General features: G+C 39.8%; 1 protein-coding gene across 15 annotated transcripts in view; it reads right to left on the minus strand.

Moving 5' to 3' along the window:
• The window catches only part of MYT1L (myelin transcription factor 1 like), a 334,473-nt gene that overhangs the window by 133,760 nt on the left and 173,994 nt on the right, over positions 1 to 26,719 (minus strand). For all 15 annotated transcript variants that reach the window (XM_054180000.1, XM_054179998.1, XM_054179996.1 and 12 more), the window contains 3 exons: positions 4,397 to 4,451; positions 4,181 to 4,214; positions 3,814 to 3,876 (listed from right to left, as the gene is read on the minus strand). In XM_054180000.1, the coding sequence (XP_054035975.1) occupies positions 3,814 to 3,876; positions 4,181 to 4,214; positions 4,397 to 4,451 (152 nt within the window). The remainder of the gene's footprint in view (positions 1 to 3,813; positions 3,877 to 4,180; positions 4,215 to 4,396; positions 4,452 to 26,719) is intronic.

Genomic DNA, 26,719 nt, shown 5'->3' on the forward strand with positions numbered 1-26,719 from the left:
TTACAGATAGTAGTAGAACCACAGAACCACAGAATTGTTTGGGTTGGAAAATACCTTTGAGGTCATCAAGCCAACCATTCTCTAACTCTGCCAAGGCTGGTGCTAAACCATGTCCCTCAGCACCACATCTGTGCCTCTTTGAAACACCTCCAGGGATGGGGATTCAACCACCTTGCTGGGGAGCCTGTGCCAGTCTGAGAATTCTTTCAATTTCCTCTAAAATCCAACCTAAACCTGCCCTGCTGCAGCTTGAGGCCATTTCTTCTCATCCTGTTGCTTGTTACTAGGGAGACCAACCCCTACCTGACTCCAACCTCCTTTCAAGGAGTTGTAGAGGGGGAGGTCCCCACTCAGGTCCCCTCTTCTGCAGGCTGGTCCCTCAGCTGCTCCTCACCAGACCAGTTCTCCAGATGCTTCACCAGCTCTGTTGCCTTTCTCTGGAAACTTCTTTCAGGGAAGAAGTTTCTTCTAAAATCCAACCTAACCCCCCACCCCGGTGAAACTTGGGGCTGTTTCCTCTCACCCTAATTTCCCTGGCCTCAGAGCTCTGTCCAACCTCCTCCGTGAGAGCTCGCCCACAGCCCCGCTCCCCGCTGGGACCCACGCCACAGAGCGGCAGGCGGCATGGGCAGCGCCAGGGGTCTCAGAGAACCAGCAGCAGAAGGTCCATGATAGCTTTGGGTTTCTTGGTATAAGTGAAATACAAAGAGATTAACCTGCTCTGAAGAAGGCAGGCACACCACCTAACTTTGGGCTCTTTCTCATAGCACCCAAACTGGGATGTTAACCTTTCTGAATTGTCTGTGTAGTCACTGGAGAGAAGTTCTGAGTTAATTTGAAAGATCCTAGCATCCTGACCTAAAGTGCCCTGCAGAGAAGCCTGTCCATCATGGCTGTCTAGCAGCATGCCCAACTAACAAGCTAAAATTAAGCTCCAAACTTACAAGCTGAAAGCAAAGTACCAATCCAGTCATGCGAGATTTCACTTCAAACTAAGGTTTCACACAAAGGAAACATCAAAAAGATGGAAATGATACAAGCTGTTGCCACTGTTACCCTAAGTAGTCACAGTCTTGTGTTTTCATATACCTCAAAGGAAGTAACACCGGCTTGTTTCCCTACCCAACCCTAACATTGCAGCTCTTTCATAATTAAAAATACAACTGATGCACAAAACATATGATAAAATTGACTTTAACTTTTACCTAATATTTTATCAGCAGAACAACATTTCATTCCCTGAATCTGTCTGCCACTTTGAGAAGATCTGTTTATTTCAGTTCATGTTTAATTTTGTATCCAAACAAGGTTTTCACTGTCACATTGGTATTGCAGGGATAAAATTGCAATTAAAAAAAACCAAACAAAAAACCAAACACAACACCCTGAAATTCCAGGGAATTCAAGATGTTATAGAAGAAACAGAATTCTGGAGAGCTCTGACTACATCTAGTGGAAGCAAATGCATTACATTCCTAATAACAAGTTGGTCTGGTATAGTGAAAGGAAAGGTCTTAACCTCATTAAAATGCTCTATAGATCTAAATGAAATTGAGTTAGACATCGGCTGAGATATGCAATTCCCTGAACATATCAAAATTTTAAGCCAGTCTGATTTCCTTGAAAGAAATGTTTGAGGATCTTTCCCATCCAAATATCAAAATAGAAAAAAAAAAGAATAAAAACCAATAAATTGTTTCAAGGTCTTTCAAAAACTTAAATTTAGTAGGTGTTGTTTGGATAAGATAAAAAAATATTAGAAAATAGATACATACGTTGTAAAAATCAGCAAAGAACTTTGTATTTTTACACTAAATAAGACATATATTGGTTAAATATATTTTGACTAGTAGATTGGCAATCAGGGTGACAAGAAAACGTAAAAACCTCACAAATTCTTTGGCCAGTAGGGGAAAAAAAAAAGAAGAAAAAAAGGGAATTTTTGACGTATTTCCAAATTCTATTCTTTGCGCATCTGCCCAAAATTTCATTTAATTAACAGCTCTGAGATTCAGTCTGTTCATGTACTGACATACCAGAGTCATGTCACGAAAGCAAAATACGAAATCAACATCTCAAAATTCCATGTATTATTTCCAAACCTCACATCTATTCCTTCCTGCTTCCCAAGAAAGGGGGATTTTATACAAGCACTCAGAAGTTAGAGCAATTGAGAAGTCAGAATTTTTTTTTAAAACTAAAGAGTTTCTCTCTGTGTGTTCCAAGACTTTTGTTTTTGAAATCTGCATGCAAATCCCATGAAGTGTAAAGCAATGTGTGTAGTTAGGATCTTGTAACTAGAAAGGACATTATAATCATGTCATTTAACTATTGACTGCTCGTGAAATTTCTGAGGGAAAAGAAGTATTTGGTGCCATTCATTAATTACTGATGAGGCTTGTATTTACATGAAGAAAATGGACAGAAGAAAACCACAGTTTGAACTTCAAAGTCATGAGTGAATTTAAGAAGAATCATTAAAGATGAATTGGCGGAGAATTATTTTTGGCTACTCTTCTTAAATCAGCATTCTAATCTAACCAAATCCTTCAAATAACCCCCAAAACATTTCCACTTTTATGAGTGAGGGGGGCAAAAAAAGAAATTTGAATGGAATTATTTTACGTTTTGCGTTGCTAAATGTAATCCCAAAGAATTTTAATATCAGGCATACTACTTTTTTTGCTCTAATTATGAAAGAAGTTTCTGGACTTGTCCCTAAGCTGCTTTCACTGACAAGAAAGAAGTAGTATGAATGGACTGAGTGGCAGTGATTGGACTGACACGTGACTGTTGGTATCTTTTCCTGTTTCAAATAAATGCATTAACCACAAATGTGTAATTTCAACTTAATTCATAAAAGCAATATACCCTCATTACATAGCAGTTATTAAATCTGGTGTGAAATACATGTTCTCATAAACACTATAAATGCTTTTAAACCTGACAAAGTAAAAAATGGAAAAAAAAAAAAAAAGTCTCAACAACTTCAGAAGAATTGAACACTGGTTTGAAAACCTCCCTCCATTCAGAAGAGAGATGGCCAAAACATCAGCCATTTTATCTCCTGCAGCAGGCTGCTGTACAAAATATGTCAAATGAAATGCAGAGCACATGAGAAAAATTCATGTATTCTAGTGCTGTTAAATTTTCAAAATGCTGCACAAGAAATTCATGGACAAATGGCTGAGGAGGAGAATGCTGCTTCCACAGATGTACAACACTACTGAAGATTGACATTGTAGATGCAGAAATGTAAAGAGTGAGCTCTAAATGATTTTGAAGGACAGGTACTATGAGTAACACATGATACTTTGATATATTATTAGCAATAAACACCCAAAAACATTTTCTTAAAGACGTCTCTGCATTTCATGGCTTAGAAATCAAAGGTATTTATAATTATTATATAACATTTGAACCCTGAAGTCTTATTATCATTGATTTGTCTTAGGCTATGACTTTTGAATCCAACCTGATCACCAAACTTAAAATGGTCAGAAGCTATTTTTCATTTAGTTAAAAAACAGATTAAATAACAGAAGGCATTCTGGCACCAACATGTCAGTAGGGCCAAATTTTAATTTGCTACACATAAGCAAGAAAACTGTATGCACAAATCAAGAGAACACTGATGGCAAGAATGAGATTCCTCAGCAAAAATGCAAGTCAAAAAAAAAAAAAAAGAACCACCCCAATGGCTTCTGGAATTTCTAATTACTAATTTTCATCATTGTTTGGCTTATCAAGGTCATGCAAGCTAACTTGTTTACCAAATCTTTTCACTAAATTATGAAAAATTACAGATATTACCTTCTGTGCCTTGCATATTTGCCACTAACATGACCACTGCCATCGCAACCAGGAGTGGGACAGCTGCAAAAGAGAGTGAGTGAATTAATTATATAGGTGTGCTGCAGGAAGATTATACTAAAAGCAAGCAGTAGGTATTACAGAAATGGAGGGCACAAAGACGGAAAGAGAAATCAAATAACTGAAGGAAGAGAAAAAAAAAAAAAAGGGGGATGCTTTTTATTAGCAAGTCTTGAGGGAATTAATTTCATCAGTGCAGCAGGGCATGAGCAAACCACCAATGAACTTGAAAGTGCATTATACCCATTAAAAGGCATGAATTTTCTAAATTGCTAATGGGGATACATTTTACACTCAGAGCACTAACCTGAACAGCTCTTGTATGGCTGGTTCCACGGGAACTGCAGAGAGATGGAAAATATATAAAAATTTATCATCTATTACAAGTACCCCTCTTCTACAGAAAATTACGAGAAAGGTTGTGTAAAAGCAAGGGTCAGAATGAATTGTGCAAAGAGATTTTGGAGGATGAAGGTCACCCTGAGCAGGGGCCTTGAGTGATTTACTGAAGCAAGAGACGTACCTCGAACACCTTTGGAGCGTGTGCGATGGCGCTTCTCGTCTGCATCCACCTCCATCTGGGAATAGATTAGCAGGCAGTCAATGTTCTTATCCTGCATGCACAGACTATCAATGCACAGACTGATACATTCTCTCACACAATTTATTGACACTATTTTAATTCCATTTTATCCTGTAAGGGAAAGTCTACCTTACAGGGGAATTTTAGGATCTTATGTTTACTTAAAACTAGAAAATGCAGCAATTTCTGCTTTAATCAGCCCTTTAGTATGCCCTGCTTTCATGGCAAATTATATGCAACTAAGTGCTGGTTCGTCTTTTTGAAGGGATATTTCTGACACAAACCCGTGATTACTCCCATATATTCTGAAACAAGGATTCAATAGATTTCTATATCATTTAAAAATAAAGCCGAGAATCACACACCGTAGGTTGCTTTCTAACCAAACACTTTGCAGTAGTAAAGAGAAAAAGGAATACTGACTGAAAAGGAGTCAAAGAGTCATCATTAGAACTTTCATGTTATTTACGATGGCATTACGATCCTGCATTATTTAGATGTATTTTTCAAATTTCAGGGAAGTGCTTACTTGGTGCATAGAGCTAAATCTTTATTCATTTTATTAACACCATGCCTATGCAATATAGCTTTCTATGCATAATGAATAAACAACTGTCTTAAATATTTACCAGACAGGGCCAAGGGCTGCAGATTAGACTTCCGAAAGTATCATAAATACTGATCTATCATAGTTACTATAGGACCAAATGGTGTCTTCTGATTTTCCATGTACCATTGTCACCAGACTTTCGAAGGAAAATTATATAGGCTAGCTGGGAGTTTAAAATTTTGTACAACACCGATTGCACTCAACTATGTTGAGAGATTGTGTCAGGGAAAACACATGCACTATCTGTATCATCAACTCCTTTGAATGTGGAGGAACAGAAAAGCAAGATGGTTCTGCAACGGTTCATACAGAGAGATGCTCTTATAAAGGTCAGGAAGTAAAGAGATTGACCATGGGGCACTAATTCTTCCAGAAAACAAACAAACAAAAATTCAATCACCTCTATTTCTTTGGTCAGTACCTTAACACAAATTATGTGGGAAGTAATTTAACAAGGAAAAAATCAAGGGGTGCTTTTAAAGAGCTTCCTCAAAGCAGTACATCAGAAGGAAAGAGTCAGCACAATATTTGTAAGTGACAGGGACTTGGTGGAAAGCAAGGGCCACTCTCACAAGGCTCTGTGCTACCGATGAAGTTGCGCTTCTTGGTAATCATCATCTGTTTCCTGGTAGTGTGATTTTTTCCACACTAAATGGATGATTTCCTAAACCAGATATTACTAAATCTAATATAGCACCAGCCTCTACTATGGTGCTCTAGTGCAGTCTTCTGATAAGGACGTTTGCATCACTTTAAGTGGGTTCCATCTTTAAATTAAGACACCTGCATATACATTAGAAGCATAAGCTTCCATCATTGTCAGACAGTGATGCTCTCTGAGATACCATAAGGCATCCCATCAAGCCTTCAATTGCCAGTCTGAAAAGGCACAGAAGCGTACAGGTAGGTCCTTTGTTATATTTGCCAACTCTGTGTAGAAGTTTCAGATGTCCTCTGGCACGAGAAATGGCACCAACTGCCTATGTTTAAGCGATTGAACTTACTCCTAGCTAACATAGTAGTCAGAGCTTGAATTAAAATTCCTCTGATCAGCTAGTGGGTATTACTGCAGCCTGGACAGAATCAGTCTCTAGGCACCTTCTCCCATGCTGTCTAGATCTCCATTGACTATAGCATAAGACACTTGGCACACCTGTAGATAACTACTACAGGCATCTAAGCTGAATCTCAACCTTTAACTCATTCACAGTGCCTATCCTACACCTTGAGGTCACACCCTGGATGGCTTCTGAGGTCCTAAAATTTGATATTAACTTGAAGCTTTCCAAGTTTCCGTGTCAAAGCACAAACCAGCATATCTTCAGAACACAAAAATTACCCACTAGATGAAGATATTATTTTAATTTTTCTAATAAGAAAAGAGTGCATTGTGCTACTCTGTAACTCTTGCATTGTTTAAGGACTTGACAGGAGACCAGAAGTGGAGATACTTGACCTTAAGTCTAGTATGTTTTTCAAAAAGGTTGAAAGACATTAAGCAGCACCATTTGTCACTGTTGAAAAACCTGCTGAAAGAATTATGATCTTAACCTGGAAATGCTACCCCAGTTGTTATAATAGTCTGTGCAAGTGTAGAAGGGGCAAAAAACAAAGCAGATGTGCCTGTCTTTCTAGACCAAAGTAAGCATTTCAATTCAAGAATGCTGCCAGTACACTTTAAACCACACTGACAGTCAAGGAAGAAATCACTAAGCTACAGAGTCCCCTGAAGGATCCACACAATCCAGACTCAGAAGCAGGTCAAAGAAGTGAAACAACATTGTAAATGCTGCAGGCATGCAAAGTTATTCTAAATGTTGTGTATCCTACACAGCCTGCTGCTTCTTCAGAGAAGCATAGATCTACCTGCCCTTGTCTGCGACCTAGATGCCCTGTTATATATGGCATCGTGCATCTTGGATACTCCAGGACATGTCAAACAATGCACTTGTAACTGTTTAAATTCATTTTCATTAGGTGCTGAGAGGATGATGTGTCTCGTAAAGCTAATCTTCCTGGTGTTGACCCTTACTGACGTCACACAAAAGCGGATATGGGATGCAAGATGATGACATAATTAACACCAGTCAAGGAAGCTCTGTAATCAAACCTACCTGACATTGGTCTTTGATGCTACTTTAAAATTTGTGGGGGAAAGGAGCTAACTTAGGATATCAAACATTTAGGCAAATTTTTAGAAGTTTGCCTTCTCTTCCAGAACATTCAGACAATAAAATAAGCACTTCATAAAATCATCATATTCAAAAAATCAGCACCTTTCTAACAGTTAACAAATATTTCTCCAGAAAAAAAAAAAAGCAACCAACAAAACACAAAAAAACCCAAAAACCACAACACCGAAACAAAACAAAAAAACCCACAGAAAAAAAAAATATTATTGTGTATTAAAATGCTCTTTACAAAGATTATTGTAAAAATTTTTTAAAAATATATTTAATAAGACATTTTCTAATGTAATCCCCACAGGCTTATGTTTTAGCCTTATAACATTCAGTATCAGTAAGTTTGCAGATGACATTAAATTGGATCATGTCCTTGTACTCAGCACTGCATTCAGTTTTGGGGCCCTCACAACAGAAAAGATGCTGAGTTGCTGTAGCATGTCCAGAGTAGGGCAACAAAGCCGGTGAAGGGCCTGGAAAACAGGCCTTATGAGGAGCAGCTGAGGGAACTGAGACTGTTCAGTCTGAAGAAGAGGAGACTGAGGAGAGACCTCATTGCACTCTACAACATACTCAAAGTAGGTCAGAGTGAGGTGGCAGTCAGTCTCTTCTCTGTAGTATCAGGTGATTTGACAAGAAGAAATGGCCTGGAATTGTGCCAAGGGAGGTTTAGACTGGATATCAAGAAAAATTTCTTTACGGAAAGAGTGGTCAGGCATTAGAATAGGTTACCCAGGGAGGTGGTGGAGTCACCATCCCTGGAGGTGTTCAAGAAATATATGAACATGGCACATAGGGAAATGGTTTAATGGCCATGGTGATGTTAGGTCAATGGCTGGACTGGATGACTTTGGAGGTCTTTTCCAACCAAATAAATTCTATGATTCTGTGATCTTCACTGGTATTCTGGAAGGTTATGTGCTACTAAAATATGCAGATAACACAAATTAATAGTGTGATAAAGTGTGTTAGAGACAAGCCAGTTACATACACTGGCCTGTGTCATTTGGCAGATTTGACTCGAGAAAAACATGGCAATTTCCAAGGTCCTGTACCAGTGAACAAAGAAAGTGGGCTATGACAAAAAGACTAAAGGTCATAAACTTTAAGTCAATAAGAGTGAAGAGGATCTGGACAGCCAGATGAACACAAGTAATTTCCTCACTGCTGTAGCTGAAGGTCAGAATGTGAACCATAGCTGCACAATCTTTAAGGCTGTGTTAATTTTCCAGAATGGGAAATGGTCAGCAACTTCTAAAAACAGAGGGCAAGTTTTCATCAGGATGTTATCTTCCTTTGTACTCAGTACTGGTGAGGCTATGCCCTGAATCATGGATTCAGTTTTGGGGCCCTCACTCTAAGAAAGACATTGAGGTGATGGAGTAGGTTCAGAGAAGGGCAACAAAGCTGGTGAAGGGTATGGAGAAGGGTTGTGTAAAATCTGATGACATATATTCAATACCATGCAGACATGCCATGGGGCTTAAAGTTCAGACTGTAACACAAAAGGCTTCCTATTCCAGTTGCAGCTTCAAGTGTCTGGTGTTGGTTGCTCTGTCAATAGCTGCATGATGAGACACTTCTTTATGGTAAGGTTGATGGACCACCAGAACAGACTGCCCAGAGAGGTTGTGGAGAATCCTTTTATAGAGACTTTCAAAACTTAGAGTTCCTTTGTGGCCTGCCCTAGGTCATCCGGCTTTGGCAGAGGGGTTGGACTCAGTGATCTCTGGAGGTCCCTTCCAACCATTAACATACTGTGATTCTGTAATTCTGAGATTCTGCTGCTGCTTCTGCTTTTTGCTGTGCTTTTCTGATAGACAGGCTAAGGTAATTGTGAATCGTATCATCTTATTAAACTCCTTATCTCAGCCCAGAGTGTTTTGTGTGTTTCTTTCCCTCCCATCTGTGTGAGGTGGAGCAAGGAGGAATGGGCAACAGGTTTTGCGAGGAGAGGCTGAAGGAACTGGGGTTGTTTAGTCTAGAGAAAAAGCGGCTGAGGGGAGACCTTCTCACTCTCTTCAACTACCTGAAAGGAGGCTAGAGAGAGGTTGGGTGTTGATCTCCCTAATAACAAGTGCTACAATGAAAGAAAGTGGCCTAAAGGTGCACCAGAGGAAGTTCAGATTGGCTATGAGAAGAAACTTCTTGACTGACAGGGAGATGGTGGAGTCACCTTCCCTGGAGGTGTTCAAGAGGGGATTGGATGTGGCACTTGGTGCCATGGTTTAGTAGTCATGAGGTCTTGGGTGACAGGTTGGACTTGATGATCTTTGAGGTCTCTTCCAACCTTATTGATTGTATAATTCTATGAATCTATGACTGAAGGAGTTCTCAAAGACTGGAAAAGGCTCCCCAGGGAGGTGGTTGAATCTCCATCCCTGATTTCTTTTATAGTATAGATTTAAGGCTATTAGTCTCATCTTAGAAATATCTGAGACTAAGGTCCCAAAAGTTTCCCATTCAGCACTTCTCTCCCTATCTCTAGATATGCTCACATATCTACCATATGGACATCCTGAGGGCTGCCAGCTGTGATCCAGAGATTTACATTTCTTTCCAGGACAAATGGCTATTTTTGCTCCCTCATGAGAAGGTAGTTCAGCATTTTCTTCCCCATAGGCAGGTAGTTCTGAAAACGATCATTCCTGTTAAAATTCTCAGGGTATCTGAACTTCTTGATGGGGCCGACGAGTGCCGACCTCCAGGGACAGGGGGGATATTCCAAAATATCCAACTCAGCTAACATTTTAGTGAATTATACTGGTGTTTCTCTAGCCATGACTTACCAGAAGTCCAGGAAGCCACAAACAAGCTGAAAGTCTTAGATATGGAATTCCAAAATTCTTCCTTTCCATTTTTTTTCCTTACCAGAATTTCATCAAATCCCAAAATTCAGTTTTCAAATGCTCTCAAAAACTGTCCAGTGTTTACTGCGGCAGAGTATTCACTATCTATACTGCAGAAGGGTAGAAGATGATCATTTATGACCCAAAAAATCTACAACAAGTACTGGTAAATACTAGAATTATTGCATAATTGCTATTGCAAATCAAGTATGTTGCTAAAATTTCTCAGAATCTTGCTTTTCCCTAATCAGTAACATGAGGCATCCTCGTAATGTGAAAAAAAAAAAAGTAAAATGTTCAGAGGGAAAAGAACTGATTTCCTGAAAATGTAATGAGCTAATTATATTAAAAAATCTTGTGGTTTAAAATTTACCTCTTTCAACTGTCAAGTTACTCAACAGATTTTCAGCAAGCCGCAATGTAATATTCTAAGATCTACAGGTAAGATTCCTGTGCTACTTCTATAGCCAAGGTGTGCTCAACATATAACAAATGACCTTTCTTCTACGTGGAAGTTGAAATGAAAGAATTTAGAGAAATTACCTTCTTTTAATTGAAAAAAAAACTAGTATCTTAAAGAATGAAACAAAATTTCGATCTTGAAAAACTTTCTACTGCACCAGGTCAGCTGGCAACAGATGGAGCACATCTGTCCCAGAGGAGGGGGAAAATCAGAGTGTATGAAAATGGCCTATCCCTCAAAGGGAAAAAGATTCTAGGAAGGGAATTGGCAGGTCTCATAGATAGGGCTTTAAACTAGTTTTGAAGGGGGAAGAGGCTGAAACCAGTCCCCCTAGTCTGGGGGTGATAAGCTAGAGCCAGAGGTGAAACCAGCAGCCCAGCTGAAGTGCATGTACACTAATGCACGAAGCATGGGTAACAAGCAAGAGGAGCTGGAAGCCTTGCTGCAGCAGGAAAGTTATGATGTAGTTGCCATCACAGGGATGTGGTGGGACAACTCACATGACTGGAGCACTGCAATTGATGGCTACAAGACAGGCAAGGAAGAAGAGGTGGAGGGGTGGCCTTGTATATCAGGGAGGCACTGGATGCCATTGAGCTGGAGATCAGGGATCATCAGGTTGAGTGCCTGAGGGTGAGAATTAGAGGGAAGGCCAACAGGGCTGACATCCTGGTTGGAGTCTGTTATAGACCACCCAACCAGGAAGAAGAAGTTGATGAAGCATTCTATAGGCAGCTTAAGGCTGTCTCAAGATCACCTGACCTTGTTCTCATGGGTGACTTCAACCTGCCTGACATCTGCTGGGATCTCAACACAGCAGAGAGGAGACAGTCTAGGAGGTTCTTAGAGTGCATGGAGGACAGCTTCTTATCCCAGGTGCTGTGTGAGCCTACCAGGGATAAGGCTATGCTTGACCTCCTCTTCAACAGGGAAGGGCTGGTGGGTGATGTGGTGGTCGGAGGCTGTTTAGGGGCCAGCGACCACGAGGTAATTGAATTTTCAGTATTCGGTCAAGCTAAGAGGGGCAGCAAGAAGACCTCCACTCTGGACTTCCAGAGGGCAGACTTCAGGCTACTCAAGGAACTAACTCAGAAGGTTCCTTGGGAAACAGCCCTTAGAAACAAAGGGGTCCAGAAGAGTTGGGACTACTTCAAGAAGGAACTCTTGAAGGCACAGGATCAGGCTGTGCCAATGCGCCGGAAGATGAGCCGCCGGGGCAGACGGCCAGCCTGGATGGGTGATGAGCTTCTAAAAGAACTAAGGGAAAAAAAGAGGGTGTATCATCTTTGGAAGAAAGGGGAGGCAACCCATGAAAAGTTTAAGGATGTTGCTAGGTCTTGTAGGAAGAAAATTAGGGAGGCAAAAGCACATTTGGAGCTTAGACTGGCCTCTGCTGTGAAGGACAACAAAAAGTCCTTCTATAAATACATTAATAGCAAGAAGAAGGGCAGGGACAACCTCCACTCCTTGGTGGACACGGAGGGGAACGTTGTAACAAAGGATGAGGAGAAGGCAGAGTTACTTAATAACTTCTTTGCCTCAATTTTTTTCTAGCAGGACAGAATGTCTTCCAGACAGCTGGCCTGCAGAGCTGGCAGAAAGAGTCAGGGAGCAGAATAGTTTTCCTCTGTTCAGAACGGGGTAGTTGGTGATCTGCTTAGCCACTTGGATCCCCACAAGTCCATGGGACCAGATGGGATCCATCCTAGGGTGCTGAGAGAGCTGACAGATGAGCTGGCCAAGCTGCTCTCCATCATTTTTCAGCAGTCCTGGCTCACTGGAGACATCCCAGAGGACTGGAAGCTGGCCAACATGGTGCCCATCCACAAGAAGGGCTGGTTGGATGAGCCAGGGAATTATAGACCTGTCAGCCTGACCTCAGTGCCAGGCAAGATTATGGAACAGGTCATCTTGAGTGCAGTCACACAGCACTTAGAGGATGGCCAAGGGATCAGACCCAGCCAGCATGGGTTTAGGAAGGGCAGGTCCTGCCTGACCAACCTGATCTCCTTCTATGATCAGGTGACCCGCCTGGTGGATGTGGGGCAGGCTGTGGATGTAGTCTACCTGGACCTCAGCAAGGCCTTTGACACCGTTCCCCATAGCAAACTCCTGGCCAAGCTGTCAGCCCATGGCTTGGATGGGAGCACACTGCATTGGGTTAGGAACTGGCTGGAGGGCCGAGCCCAGAGAGTGGTGGTGAATGGTGCCACATCCAGCTGGCAGCCAGTCACTAGTGGTGTGCCCCAGGGATCAGTGCTGGGCCCCATGCTCTTTAACATCTTTATTGATGATCTGGATGAGGGCATTGAGTCCATCATCAGTAAATTTGCTGACAACACCAAGCTGGGGGCAGGAATTGATCTGCTGGAGGGTAGAGAGGCTCTGCAGAGGGACCTCGACAGGCTGGACAGATGGGCAGAGTCCAACAGCATGCGATTGAACACATCCAAGTGCCGGGCTCTGCACATTGGCCACAACAACCCCATGCAGAGCTACAGGCTGGGGTCAGAGTGGCTGGAGAGCAGTCAGGTGGAGAGGGACCTGGGGGTGCTGGTTGATGGTAGGCTGAACATGAGCCTGCAGCGTGCCCAGGCAGCCAGGAGGGCCAATGGCATCCTGGCCTGCATCAGGAACAGTGTGGCCAGCAGGAGCAGGGAGGTCATTCTGCCCCTGTACACTGCACTGGTTAGGCCGCACCTCGAATACTGTGTCCAGTTCTGGGCCCCTCAGTTTAGGAAGGATGTTGACTTGCTGGAGCATGTCCAGAGAAAGGCAACAAAGTTGGTGAGGGGCTTGGAACATAAGCCCTATGAGGAGAGACTGAGGGAGCTGGGGTTGCTTAGCCTGGAGAAGAGGAGACTCAAGGGTGACCTTATTGCTCTCTACAACTACCTGAAAGGGGGTTGTAGTCAGGCAGAGGTTGGTCTCTTCTCCCAGGCAACCAGTACCAGAACAAGAGGGCAGTCTCAGGCTGCGTCAGGGGAGGTTTAGGCTGGAGGTTAGGAGGAAGTTTTACACAGAGAGAGTGATTGCCCATTGGCATGGGCTGCCCGAGGAGGTGGTGGCGTCGCCGTCACTGGGGGTGTTCAGGGTGAGGCTTGACAGGAAGCTTGGTTGCATGGTTTAGTTGATTAGGTGGTGTTGGATGATAGGTTGGACACGATGATCTTGAAGGTCTCTTCCAATCTGGTTTATTCTATTCTATTCTATTCTATTCTATTCTATTCTATTCTATTCTATTCTATTCTATTCTATTCTATTCTATTCTATTCTATATGTCACATGTATTGCCCATGGTTAAAATGCTTCTATATTCTTGTAGTCAAAGAAAGAGTATGTGGAAAATGATGGATAGTTGATGTGAGCTTTGTAGCCCATACTGTATTAGTACTTTGTGCAGTCTCCCTAAAAATTGTAAACTGACCTTCTACTGCTTCTCTCAGAAGAAAATAACAGAAAAATCCAAGCTTTAATGTATATTTTCCAGCATCTCATAGAACTATAGAATTGTTTTGGGTGGAAAAAAACTAATACCAGCATGGCCATTAAAACCTGTCCAAAGGTGCCATGTGTACACATTTTTTTAACACCTCTGGGGATGGTGACTCCATCACTTCCCTGAGCAGCCTGTTCAAATGCCTGATAACTCTTTTGGCAAATATTTTTTTCCTAACATTAAATCCAAACATCCCCTGGTACAACCTGAGGCTGTTTCCTCTTGTCCTATCACTAGTTACTTGGTACAACAATGTCCACCTCACTTCAACCTCCTTTCAGGGAGTTGTAGAGAGTGAAGAGGTCTTTCCTCAGCCACCTTTTCTCCAGACCAAACAACCACAGTTCCCTCAGCTGCTCCTCACAAGACCTGTTCTCCAGACCCTTCACCAGCTTCATTACCCTTCTCTAGGCATTATCCAGCAACTCAATGTCCTTCTTGCAATGAAGGGCCGAAAACTGAACACAGTATTTGAGGTGTTACCTCATCAGTACCAGTATCTTATGTACCTCTGGAATATGTCACAACTTTGTAGTTTAAGTACCATGGCATAAATCATGGTAGAATCATGGCAGAATGTGTGCTCACGTTGCTTCTCAGCTTAGAATGACCCAGGATTTAGGGACTACATATTTTTAAAAAGAATTTATATTTTAAACTCTTTGACCAAAACATGGCCAGAGATGTATAGTTTCATCTAGAAACACTACCATCAAGCACAGGGGAAAATAAGGTGAAGATTCTGGGGAAGTAAAACATGCTGAACAAGTTAACCTAAATCTGCTCTCAATACATACGTGAAAACCTTGGCATTGTGTATGATGTCAGAGCTTACTTCAAAAGACATGATTCATGGAGACAGTGTAGAGCTTGCTGCTCAGCCTATTGAGGCTTCAGTTGGTTTTACTGTTGTAATTTTTATGACAATACACTCCAGCAGATTTTCCTGTCCCCTTAATGGCAGCAGGATAGATCAAGCCTGAATGTATTTCACCCTTCATTTATGCCTTACTAGTCACCATCATGTAAATTAATTGCATTCTACAATAAAATTGTTGCCTTTGTGGATGAAAAGAGAACAGTGGTCATTTACCTCAACTTTATAACAAGGCTTTTGACACAGTATTCTTGTATCTTATGACTGTGTTTGTGTAGTCTTTAAAATCAGCTTTTAATATTTCAATCCTATTAATTAAATGTGTCCTACTACTGCTCTTAGTAGAATAACATCAAGATTTTTGTTCTGACAGAAAACCTGTATGATTCTCCCAAATATATATAATGTACTTGTGTCTAACTTTTACAAGACAAAAGAGAGAACAAAATGCAGGATAAAAAGTTACTCTAAGAAGCTACTGGAGCGCTTAAGGAAAAGTCAAGGAAAAGCAACTTTCCTACTCTTCCAGTCTCTTTCCCCAAAAAACCCTTCTTGAGGCGTACATCTGAAATTTTGTTCAAATATTTTCTAGCACAATTTTCAGTGAACAGGCAAACATTATTAAAAACATAACATATTTGAATCTTGCCCTCAGGAAAATACCAGCATACAACCAGCCCCCCTTAGAGTTCCACAGGGAACTCTGCAAAGATAAAAGTTACAAGGGTTGAGGGTACATATTACAAAGTGACCCAATAGGCACGTGGACAAATTAGTGACTGCAATATAAATGACTTCTTCATGTTTTTTCACTTGTGATGAACACACAAAGCTTTAACATCAAGGCGAGTCCCTCTTTCAGAATAATGGGAGAACACATCATGGGAGAACACATAACGGGAGAATATGTCCACACACCTGAGCAATTCAAATCTCCCCAGGTTCTCATTGTTTTGTAAGACACTGAAATATTTAGCTTGTCTTAAAAAATTAAAATAACTGTAAGCCCTTGATAGAGGCCAGGTCCTAGTATTGAATCTCACATCTCTAAATCAACGCCTAACCTGTGTTTTCTCATGCAACTGTGAAGAAAGGCCAGCACAATTGTGAAGCTGGAGTGAAACCACACTGTCTTGCTTTAACTAGTCATCAGGTGTGATCCCGCACCAGGCTTCTTGCTCTGTTAATGGTCAGGATCATAGGAGAGAGAGCATGCTAACAAGACCATTCAATATTGAAGCATCAAGAACTTTTAAACCAGTCATATTGATTTCTCTCCCATTTCTAAGCATTTCTGACTGTAGAGGTACGTATTCTTCACTTCAGAAGGAAAAATGTTTTAGAAGTTTTAAGTGTTCCTATTAAAATTCTTGGTTTGGTCACATACACTCAAATAAGGATCTATCCTTCCTTGCAGTAGATGCAGACATTTAAAGAGAGCAGTCTCTGATCCACAGGCCTTATAATAAATGAAATAAACCAGAAGAGACAATAGGTCTATATACATCTATATATCAACCAGCAAAGAAGTCAGAGCAGCATAGATTAAAACTGAATGTAAAATTTGGGGTAAAAATCAGAAATAAATACAGACAAATATTTTATACTTAACAGAAATATAATTTCTATGTTAGCGTGAATATAAGCATATCATGCTATGTTCAAGTAGGGGATAAGCTACCTAAAGCACTTGGGAACATCAAGAAATGACATGTCTTTTATATTCTTTATACTGTTGGTGATTCTGAACCAAATTTGCACAAAATTCACTAAATTTCTGCTAGAAATTTTGGTGGTATGGGACTACATCCAAAAAACCCCAAGACACTATATTTTATATCCAACAGTGCAGCAGCTGTTAGTTACTCTTAGCATGAGTTAAAAGATGTGGGTTCTCATTCCCTCCTATCTTCTGAAACTAGTCAAATCCATGTGAAGAATTTCTGGCCTGGGTTAGAGATTTGGCTTTAAAATTGGCTTTAAAACTGGATCACTCTTTCCACTATGTGAGTTATAAGGGTTACAGGTTTTTTTTAAATCTTTGTTTATTCCTTTTTCCCTTCATAATATACATTTTATGATGTAATGCTCTAGTTCAAATTAAAAATAAAAATAAATCAACTTTAAAAAAACCCTTCAAATGTATTTTTTGGTCAAATCAAAATTTGTTTATGATTTTTTTGTCTACACAACAGAAAAAAATTGAGACACAATGATTTGTTTATATATGAACACTGGAGACAACCTTTTTAATTCCAACATTTCAAAGTTGACCCAAGCCTCAGCTAGGGTACAAAGATGAAAAAAGTCATGCAAAGTAGGAGGATGAAGGCTTGACAAAGACAGTTTGCAGGATTTACTGTCTTAAAACAGAGGTTGGACTTGGAGCATGGAGCAGCAGTACCCTGATCCCTCTTTGAGCTGTTTGATTCAGAGTGCTTTATTTTTCTCTTCATAGCCTGTTCAAATTACAGCTTATTGAAAAATGAAAAGTATATGGCATCAGAAAGGTTAACTTCTCTAATTCTGAGCTGAAGTGTGACAATTTGTTATACTTTGTACACAAAAAGAAAGAGGCAGAAAAATAATTGAGTTCATAGCAGACTAAATGTATCTGTTAAGGGAGGAAAGTGGTAACAAGAGTGTTTTAAGAAGAGAAAATGTATTAGAACTTTTATTTGTTGGGTGTTTTTTTTTTTAGATACTGAGAAGCCAATAAGGTTTATTGATATCTGAAGAGTTAAATTTCACTGACATGAAGAAACCAAAAGGAATTTCACAAATTATTAAATCGCATTCATTCCTTACTTCCACAAGTCAACAGCAAACATCCAAACTCCTCCAAAAGTGGAGCATGATGCAGTGGGAAACAGTTTTGGAAAAGAAGAACTATCTAAACTTGGGCTGAAGCTACAGAGCAATGCAAACACATGCACTTCCATGTTTGTTGCATTCCACACAACTCATGTTTTCTCCCTCTAGACTACTGAGCAGTATTCGGCACCTCACAGAAAGCAGATATGTGCGCAACTTCAAGCCCCTTTTAGAACATATCAAGTTAAATGCATTTAAACTAGATTTGCTGACAATTTAGCTGTGTTTACCTTTCAAATGACAATAAACCTACTTGTACTGTTCTGACATTTTCTTTCTGGATCAACAGATATGGAAATTAAACATTTTGCAAGACAGAAATAGTGCTGAGGTGTTCTGAGATCTCTCTGAGGGGCTTAAGTGACCTCTTTCCTTAGCAGATTGACAGGCAATTGATCTTGGTTTGTACTCAGAAATGGCTGTGGCTCAGGGTTGTATTCCATAAAAGAAGTAAATTTTGTTTTCATAATCTATCAATTACCAAAAAATCCAACTAATATGGGTTATCATGAGGCTCATGAATAATACAAAATATTATATACATTCACTGTTAGAGAAGCCATGCAAGGTAGGTGTACAGTTCACAAAGGCATTGAAGTTCCACCCATGACATGCCAGTGTAACTTGTGCTGACACCAACTGCCCATGTGTGAATCCTGAGGTGTAACCTGCTTGAAAAGACAGGTTCACATTTAGCTTATATGACTGAACATTAGAGACTAATTTCACAGAAGTCTGTGTTCTGAACAAGCACCAATCCCTAAACAGACATTCACTTAACTCTTGTGAGTGTATATATATTGGTATATTGGGTACATCAACACCTAATGAAAATTTCTGTATTTCTACTTGTCCAATACTTTGTGTGTAAGTTTCTATAAGCACATATTTTATCACCTGAAATGTAACTACATTTGAAGGGTCACAACCTAGTCTCTTCTGTAGCTCTCATACAATGTGTTAGTAATATACATTTTTAAATTAGCATTAAAACCCTATGAGAATAAAAAAAAAAGACAAATGTAGGACACTTTAGTAACCTGCACCAATACTGAGAAACATGTAGTATAGTACCTATCATCATCCACAGAAATTAAATCACACAACAAAAAGCCAAAGCACATTGATGGAAATCAGGTCAAAGTGGTCATAACTTTAGTTTTAGCTGAAACTTTGAATTTTGTAATGACTGTAATCACAATCATGCTGTGTTTTAACCTTTTTGTTAGCTTGAATCTCCCACACTCAAACAAGGACTAGGGGTCCTTTGATGGGGGAAAACCTCTGAGAGCTGTGCCTGGCAAACTGCTTGGAAAGGAGGACACAAAAGCACATTACTGACTTGTTCCCACAGTTCAGCCAGAAGTAAAGAGCTGTATATCAACAGATCATTATGACATGGGGCAGTAGATATAAACTGGAACACAGGAGGTTCCACATAAGCATAAGGGAAAAATTCTTCACTTTGAGGGTGGCAGGGTGGAACAGGCTGTCCAGAGAGGTTGTGGAGTCTTTCTGGAGGCACTCCAAGACCGCTTGGATGTGTTCCTGTGAGATTTACTCTAGGTGATCCTGCTCTAGCAGGGATATTAGACTAGATGATCTTCGGAGGTCCCTTCCAACACCCACCATTCTGTGACTCTGTGACTCTGAAAAATGAAAATAAAACCCCAAACCAACCAAACCAAACAAAAACCAACCACAAAAAAAACCAACAACAATAACCAAAAAACCCACAAAAAACACCAAAAAAATCCAAACAAAAAAACACACACCAACTTCAAGTGTTCCACTTAGCAAATTTCACTTCCAGTTTTGCCACAGCAAGCAGCAAACTCACTTTGTTCCTCCCTTCAAGACAGAACAGGATATCTGTAGTAAAAACACAATGTTTGTTTGCTTGTCTTGGGCAGGTTTTCTCATGGCTTTGGGATTTATTCTTCATAACTTATCTACATTATCTCAGCCTGGAATTGAGGAGCCTGTTGGTTTGTCTTGGACCGATTCACTCTTTTAAATAGGGAATGTAAAAAATTAATAAATCTATTTTTCTGAATCTAAGGAAAAAAGAGCTCAGCTATGAACAAACAATTTAAACATACTTAGAAATGTCCTATGTTCTGATTTTTTACTGAGAAGCATAGACAGATATGATTTAAAATGTCCACAACAGGTTTTGTATAAGACAGGTAAGCACATCCAGAAATAGGTATTGGTGAATATAAGTACTCCACAACGTGCAGACCTGTAACTTGTGTGCTCATGCAACTAGGATATCAGACTTTACCATCTGTTTTCTAGTACCCAAATTTCAAAAATGCACCACAAGTAATTAATATCCTAAAATTTGCTGATTCAGTACAACATCCACTGTAGACAACAGCAGTATCTTGAATGGCATGAAATCAGATTGACAATTATTGAAGACAAGTAAAAGCATTTAAGACCAAACAGACCCAGGATCCAAATGAAATAAAAGTGTTATTAAAAAGATGGGACTCATTTAAAGTCTGATTAAACAGAAGCTACCTCTAGTGGATATGTACCATGCAAGAGACAAGTCTTTCAGGTAAAGAAAGAGGAAATATTTGTTAATTTTATCTTACTTTAATTCTAAAAAAACCTAAGTTACTACTTCAGAACTACATGATATCAGAAATGTTTGCTGCTATTAGTGTGCAGATCATTATGCTTATCAAAAGGTATGTTATAAATAGCTTACAGCTATTAAAAATGCAACAATTAGCTGATAAATTAATAAGACAGACAAGCAAAATATCAATCATAGCGCTGCTAACATAATTAGCATAAATTAAACAGGATCACAGCTTACTGCAGCTGTTGCATAAAACAAGAGCACCTACTTCAGTTCTTCAATAACTTGCACACTTTTAACACTAAAACTATACTACACAATGTTCAAAAGATTTTTTTACAAAATAGAATCCTAAAATTGTTTTGGTTAGAAAAGACCTTCAAGATCATAGAATCCAGCCACTGTTAAACTCTACCAAGTCTAGTGCTAAACCATGCCTCTCAGCACCACATCTCTGTGGTGTCTTTGAAACACCTTCAGGTATGGAGATTCAACCACTGTCCTGAGGAGTCTGTTCTGGTCTTTGGGAACCCTTTTAGTCAAGAAGTTTCTTCTAATACTCAATCTAAACCTCCCCTTGTGCAACTTGAGACCATTTCCTCTTGTTCTGTCACTCATTACTAGGGAGAAGAAACCAATACTGACCTCAATTCAACCTCCTTTTACAGAGTTGTAGAGAGTGAGAAGGTCACCTCTCAGTCTCCTTTTCTCCAGACTAAACTACTTCATTTCCCTCAGATGATCCTCACAAGACTCATTCTCCAGACCCTTTACCAGCTTTGTTGCCCTTCTCTGGACCCGCTCCAGCATTTCAATGTCTTTCTAGTAGCGTGGTACTCAAAATTGAACCCAGAACTCAAAGTGTGGCCTCATCAGTGCTGAGTCCAGGGGGACAATCTCTTCCCTGGTCCTATTGGTCACACTATTCCTGATCCAGACCAGGATGCCATTGGCCTTCTTGGCCACCTGGGTACATGCTGACTCAAGTTCAAACTTTGTTTTTTTTATTTAAGTTAATACAGTTATTCAGATAAGACTGAAAAAATAATCTGCTTAATTCTGTTCATGTTTTCACAATATCAGGATATTTAAAAGAATAATAAAATAAGAATTTCAAAATTAGGTCTCTGCATCCCTAATGTCAATTTTGTGACACACTTTCCTACTATACCACCAGCCACCAATAGTCAAAAGATTTTTATCTCCTTGATTCATATTGTAAAGATGGGCAACTGCATCATTAGGTTTTGTTTTGACAACTAGGAGAAAGTACTGAAGTGAATGCTGCACAAAAAGCACTTCCTTCTTATTCCTGAGTAACAGAGATAAACCTAAGATTTATAGAGGTATGTACATGCATTATTTTACACACACTTTGAAAAATCTCCTCTGATACAGGACAAAATCAGAGTTGGAGATTGTGGGTTCTTCCCCCTTTCCTGGACTTCTTTTCATCATAAATTACATGTTAAATTTTTCACTTTAAATGTACAAGCTGAGGCAGCATTTTTGAGGAGACAGCATACTTTTAATACAGCTATTATTCTGTCTGGGTGAGAGAATGTTTCCTGGCAAATGCAAAGAATGTCATTTATGGAGAAAAGGCATTCTGGCTCCTAAAGACATTGAAACAGGATGTCCAAAGTTCTGTCTGTTCTTTCCACCTATGGGGAAGAAACAGTGCCAGCAACAGGAGGAAATATTGCCTTTGTAAAATTTACAACAGCAAAAAGGCTTAGTGCTTGTGATGCTGATGCAGGTATCACATAGCAGTATTATGTACATAGTAACCCAAAATCAAACTCGCATGTAAAATCGGATGTTGAAAATATGCATACATAAATGTAGATGTACAAAGGAAATAGTTAAAAATATGTATTTTCAGATGTCATCTACCTAATAAATTATAAAGAGACAGCAGCATGCTTAAAGTCAGGCAAGGACATGATTTTGCTCAGGAAAGTGATTGTGCCCCTGTACTCAGCACTGCTGAGGCCAGACTTTGAGTCCTCTGTTGGGTTTTGGGGCCCTCACTCCAAGAAAGACATTGAAGTGCAGGAGCATGTCCAGAGAAAGACAACAAAGCTGGTGAAGGCTCTAGGGAAGAGACCAACCCTCACATCACTCCAGTCTCCTTTCAGGGAGTTGTAGACAGCATGAAGGTCTCCCCTCAGCCTCCTTTTCTCCAGTCTAAACAACCTCAGTTCCCTCAGCTGCTCTCCAAACCCTTAACCAGCTTTGTTGCTCTTCTCTGGACACACTCTAGCACCTCACTGTATTTCTTGTGACTGTGCTATGATTTTGGGCTATGCCCAAATCTCTAACCATAAGGTAGAGACTACTACATAGACCACTACTGCATCAGACTGGAACCTGAAAGTGAGTATCTATGTCCATTGAAGTCAACAGAAAAACCACTGACTATTTAAGACCAGAAGTTTGTCCTCTTTGTCTAAGCCAGCGTTTCCAAGCACTACCTTGGACATACTGGTACGTCTAAGCAGGTTACCACATATTGCCTAGAATTTTAGGCAATTATAAATGCCTCACTGAAGCAACATGTAACATACAGGCATCTCACAATGTTGTATACATGCATCTCACAGTGTGATCTATAATGTCTGAGAAGATAACAGATGGAGAGATGCTCACAGTCAGGATTTCTGAACTGAGACCTAGTAATGAACATCTCTAGAACCTTACATGCATCTCCACCACCACCACTGCCATTCCCAAAACTTCAGAAAGCGTATTTCAGCCTCCTCCAATAAATTCACTGGTTTTACCTTAAGCTTTTATTCCTGTTTGGCTTTTTGTATATCAGCATTTTATACTGAACTACACCAGTTCCTCTTTGCAATCACAAGACCTACAAAGACTGTTTTAACTGAAGGCTTAGATTTTTGTGTACCTGATGCTACAGATAGCATCTTTCAGAAAATCATTTAACATTATTAACTGCCATTTTTCTGTCAGGCTATTTTTTCATGCTTAAGACACAGACAAAAATTCTTCCTACAATATCTTATCTTCATTCCTCTTGTTCAAATTTCTTCAAAGCTGAACCACAACAGTAGGTTTATAGGATTAGTTGACATTGCCTACCTACAGGATGCAGTTACTCATCTTAAACTCCACCTAAATCCTACAACCTTGTGTTTCCTGACGTTGAGGAAGTTCATAGAGCTGAAAGTCAGACAATAGGAAATTAAAGGTACAGGGATTTAGGTGTAGCTTAAGCTCTTTGTATTCAATCTGTGTTCTCAGTAGTTTTACTCATACTCACTTGAAATCACTAAGGACATCTATAGACAGTTTATATAACAGCAGTTTTGCAACTATCTCTGTTTTCTTGAGTTCATGTATCCTACCCTCTTGTGAATTAGAGCATAACCAATCTGAAAAGGGAACCATCTTCTAATCACACTGGGTATCTACAAATTAAATTTCACATTTCCTTCAGTCATAGTGTCTCAATCTCTGTGTCTTTTTGATTGGGGAAAACAAAACCAAAACCAACCAACCAACCAACATAAAAACCACCCAAAACACAATGAAAGGAGTACCATCGAACAGGTCATTTCAGAATGCAGTCAGATATTCCTGCTACAACATGAAAGAAAGGAGTAGAAACTAGCTACAAAATCAATGCATTGCCATCAGTCGCTACCTAGGGTTATCAGTAGGATTTGCAAAAAATTCAGAGAAAGTAACATTTAAAATGGTTACCCTGATTAGTTCTGCATTCCTTTGACCTGCTTCTTTACATTCATTTATTTTCTATATTATTTTCCCCCTCTGATTTAATTATCTTTTCTGGATGCCTTTGTACTCACTCACAGCACTTTTTGTGCACCAGATGCTCATGAGGACAATTAAATAGTTAAAATTTTGACCTTTCATGGGGAGGATTTCACAAAAAGCATATTTTCTCATATTCATATATATATTTCATTATCGATCCATTAACCCACTACACTACTGGAGGGTTTTGTTTGTTGTTGATTAAAAACCTTCAAAGTGGTAGCCATCAAAATTACTGAGTGAACCAATTATATACTTCTTACAGACTTGAATAGCTTTTTTTTTTTTAAACATGTTTTTGTCTGAGACATATGTGCACATGTGTCTGTGTATGTATCTAAGTGTATATACATATATCTACATCCTTATGTGTGTACTTAAGTATCCCTTCCATTAGCATTTAAATTATATATACAAGAAAGTGTGTTTATAACATTTCTCTTCATGAAGAAAGCAAAACTGAATCTGAATAAGAAACAAAAATAAAACCTAAACTCCTTAAAATACAGGTTTTAGCCTGGAAACCCAGACAGACCTACAACTTTTACAAGCTGCACAGCACTGTAGCATGGCAATAGCTTCTCTGTTTTATTCCTCCAAGTTTCCAGACTTCCACAGAAATGAGTGGGAATCCCAACACAAGGGAAAAATAACAGGGTATCCATCTCACACCATGGCACCGGATCTCCGAATAGCTGATGCATGAGGCAGTCACCACAAGAATAAAAGTACACATAATACAAGACTATTCATAATGCTGAAGCCAAAGAAAACACTAACAACTGTGTCTCAAAGGAGCACACGAACTACTGCCTTAGTAGATACACAAAACTCTTCAAGGCTTTACACAATTTTGAATCTGCACAGGGTACAAATACAGGTATTGTATGATGTTCCAAAGATAATTAATTGAGCAAGTTATAACTAATTAAAGCAAAGCCTAATTTTCCTATGATTGCCCTCACTACACAGATGGTGAATTAAAAAGCATCTACCTTTTGAATAGCAATTTAAATTATATGTGGTGTTAATTACTAATACTGATGTCCAAAGACCCATCAACTGCTGCACATGCTGTGGTTTCAAGAATGCACAGACCAGTTATAAAACACTCCCACCGTAACAACACGCAGAAGTTGTTGTTTTTTCTCCTACTTGACAACAGGTTTGAGCACTTACTTTTGTTCATTTCAGTGGAATTGTCACTACTGGTCCCAGCACACTTTTTTTTCTGATAAGATGTATGCAATGTTTGAGGTGTTTGAAAAATATTTGCACTATTTTTCATCAGGAAGTCTATGAGCACGCAGAACAACATTCTAAGCACAGCTGAGAGATTGCTAGGCCTTGTGAAGTTTAGCTCCTTATTAGGTTTCTCAGCCACATGCAACATATCATGAGTAGGTCCCTTCCAACTGAAATAGTTTACTGATAGAATCATTAAGGTTGGAAAAGACCTCTAGGATCATCAAACCCAAGCATCAACCCAATGCCACCATGGCCATTAAAACATTTCCCAAAGTTCCAAGTCTGCATGTTTTGTGAACACTTCTAGGGATGGTGACTCCACCACCTCCTTGAGCAGCCTGCTCCCCGAGCTGCAGTAAAAAACTTTTTCCTAACATCCAACCCAACCCCCCCCCCAGCAGAACTTGAGGCAATTTCTTCTCATATCACTAGTTCTGAGAAGAAGCCAGCGCCCACCTCACTACGATCTCCTTTCAGGGAGCTGCAGAGAGCAATTAGGTCTCTCCTCAGCCTCTTCTCCAGGCTAAAAAATCCCAGTTCCCTTAGCTGCTCTTCTAGACCCTTCACCAGCTTTGTTGCCCATATCTAAACTACCTCCAGCACCTCAATATCCTCCGTGCAGTGAGGGCCCCAAAACTGAACACAGTATTTGAAATGCAATGTGAGTCAAACAGTATCTTTCTGACTGAGAGAAGAAAAGAGAAAGAAGAGATGAGAAGCCTGGAATATCAATTGACGATAGGGCCTACAGATTCATCTCTATCAGAAGATGAACAAACTTTAGCCCAAGCTGTAAGCAGGTTCATCAGGCTTTCTGAGAAGCAACTTTCCTAGGGGAACAAAGCATAGTGGTGCATTCTTAATGTTTTACCTGTCAATGGATTCATGATCCATTGATGGCTTGGCCAAGCCCTTTGGCACTTTAGCTTTGTTTACTTTTGAGGCAAGTCTTAAATGCATCTGAACAAAATCAGTAAACAGCATCTGTGAAACTAGAGAACAACTGAACTAGAAGGTCAAAACCTTTTCCTGAATATCATTCCCATGAAGAAAGGCTGAGAGAATTTATTGTGGCCTTTCAATAATTAAAAGCGGTTTATAAGAAAGACAGAAGCATGACTGAGAAGCAGGAGAGGAATGAAAACAAAGAATTTTCTCTGTAGTTATAAGCAAGTAGCATAAGATCTAGTCACTTTGGGGACTGGGAGGAATGATGGTGTTTCTCTGGTGGTAGCAGGTAAACTCACTGCTGTCTTTTGT

This window comes from Dryobates pubescens, chromosome 3, assembly GCF_014839835.1.
Source record: "Dryobates pubescens isolate bDryPub1 chromosome 3, bDryPub1.pri, whole genome shotgun sequence".
Lineage (NCBI taxonomy): Eukaryota > Metazoa > Chordata > Aves > Piciformes > Picidae > Dryobates > Dryobates pubescens.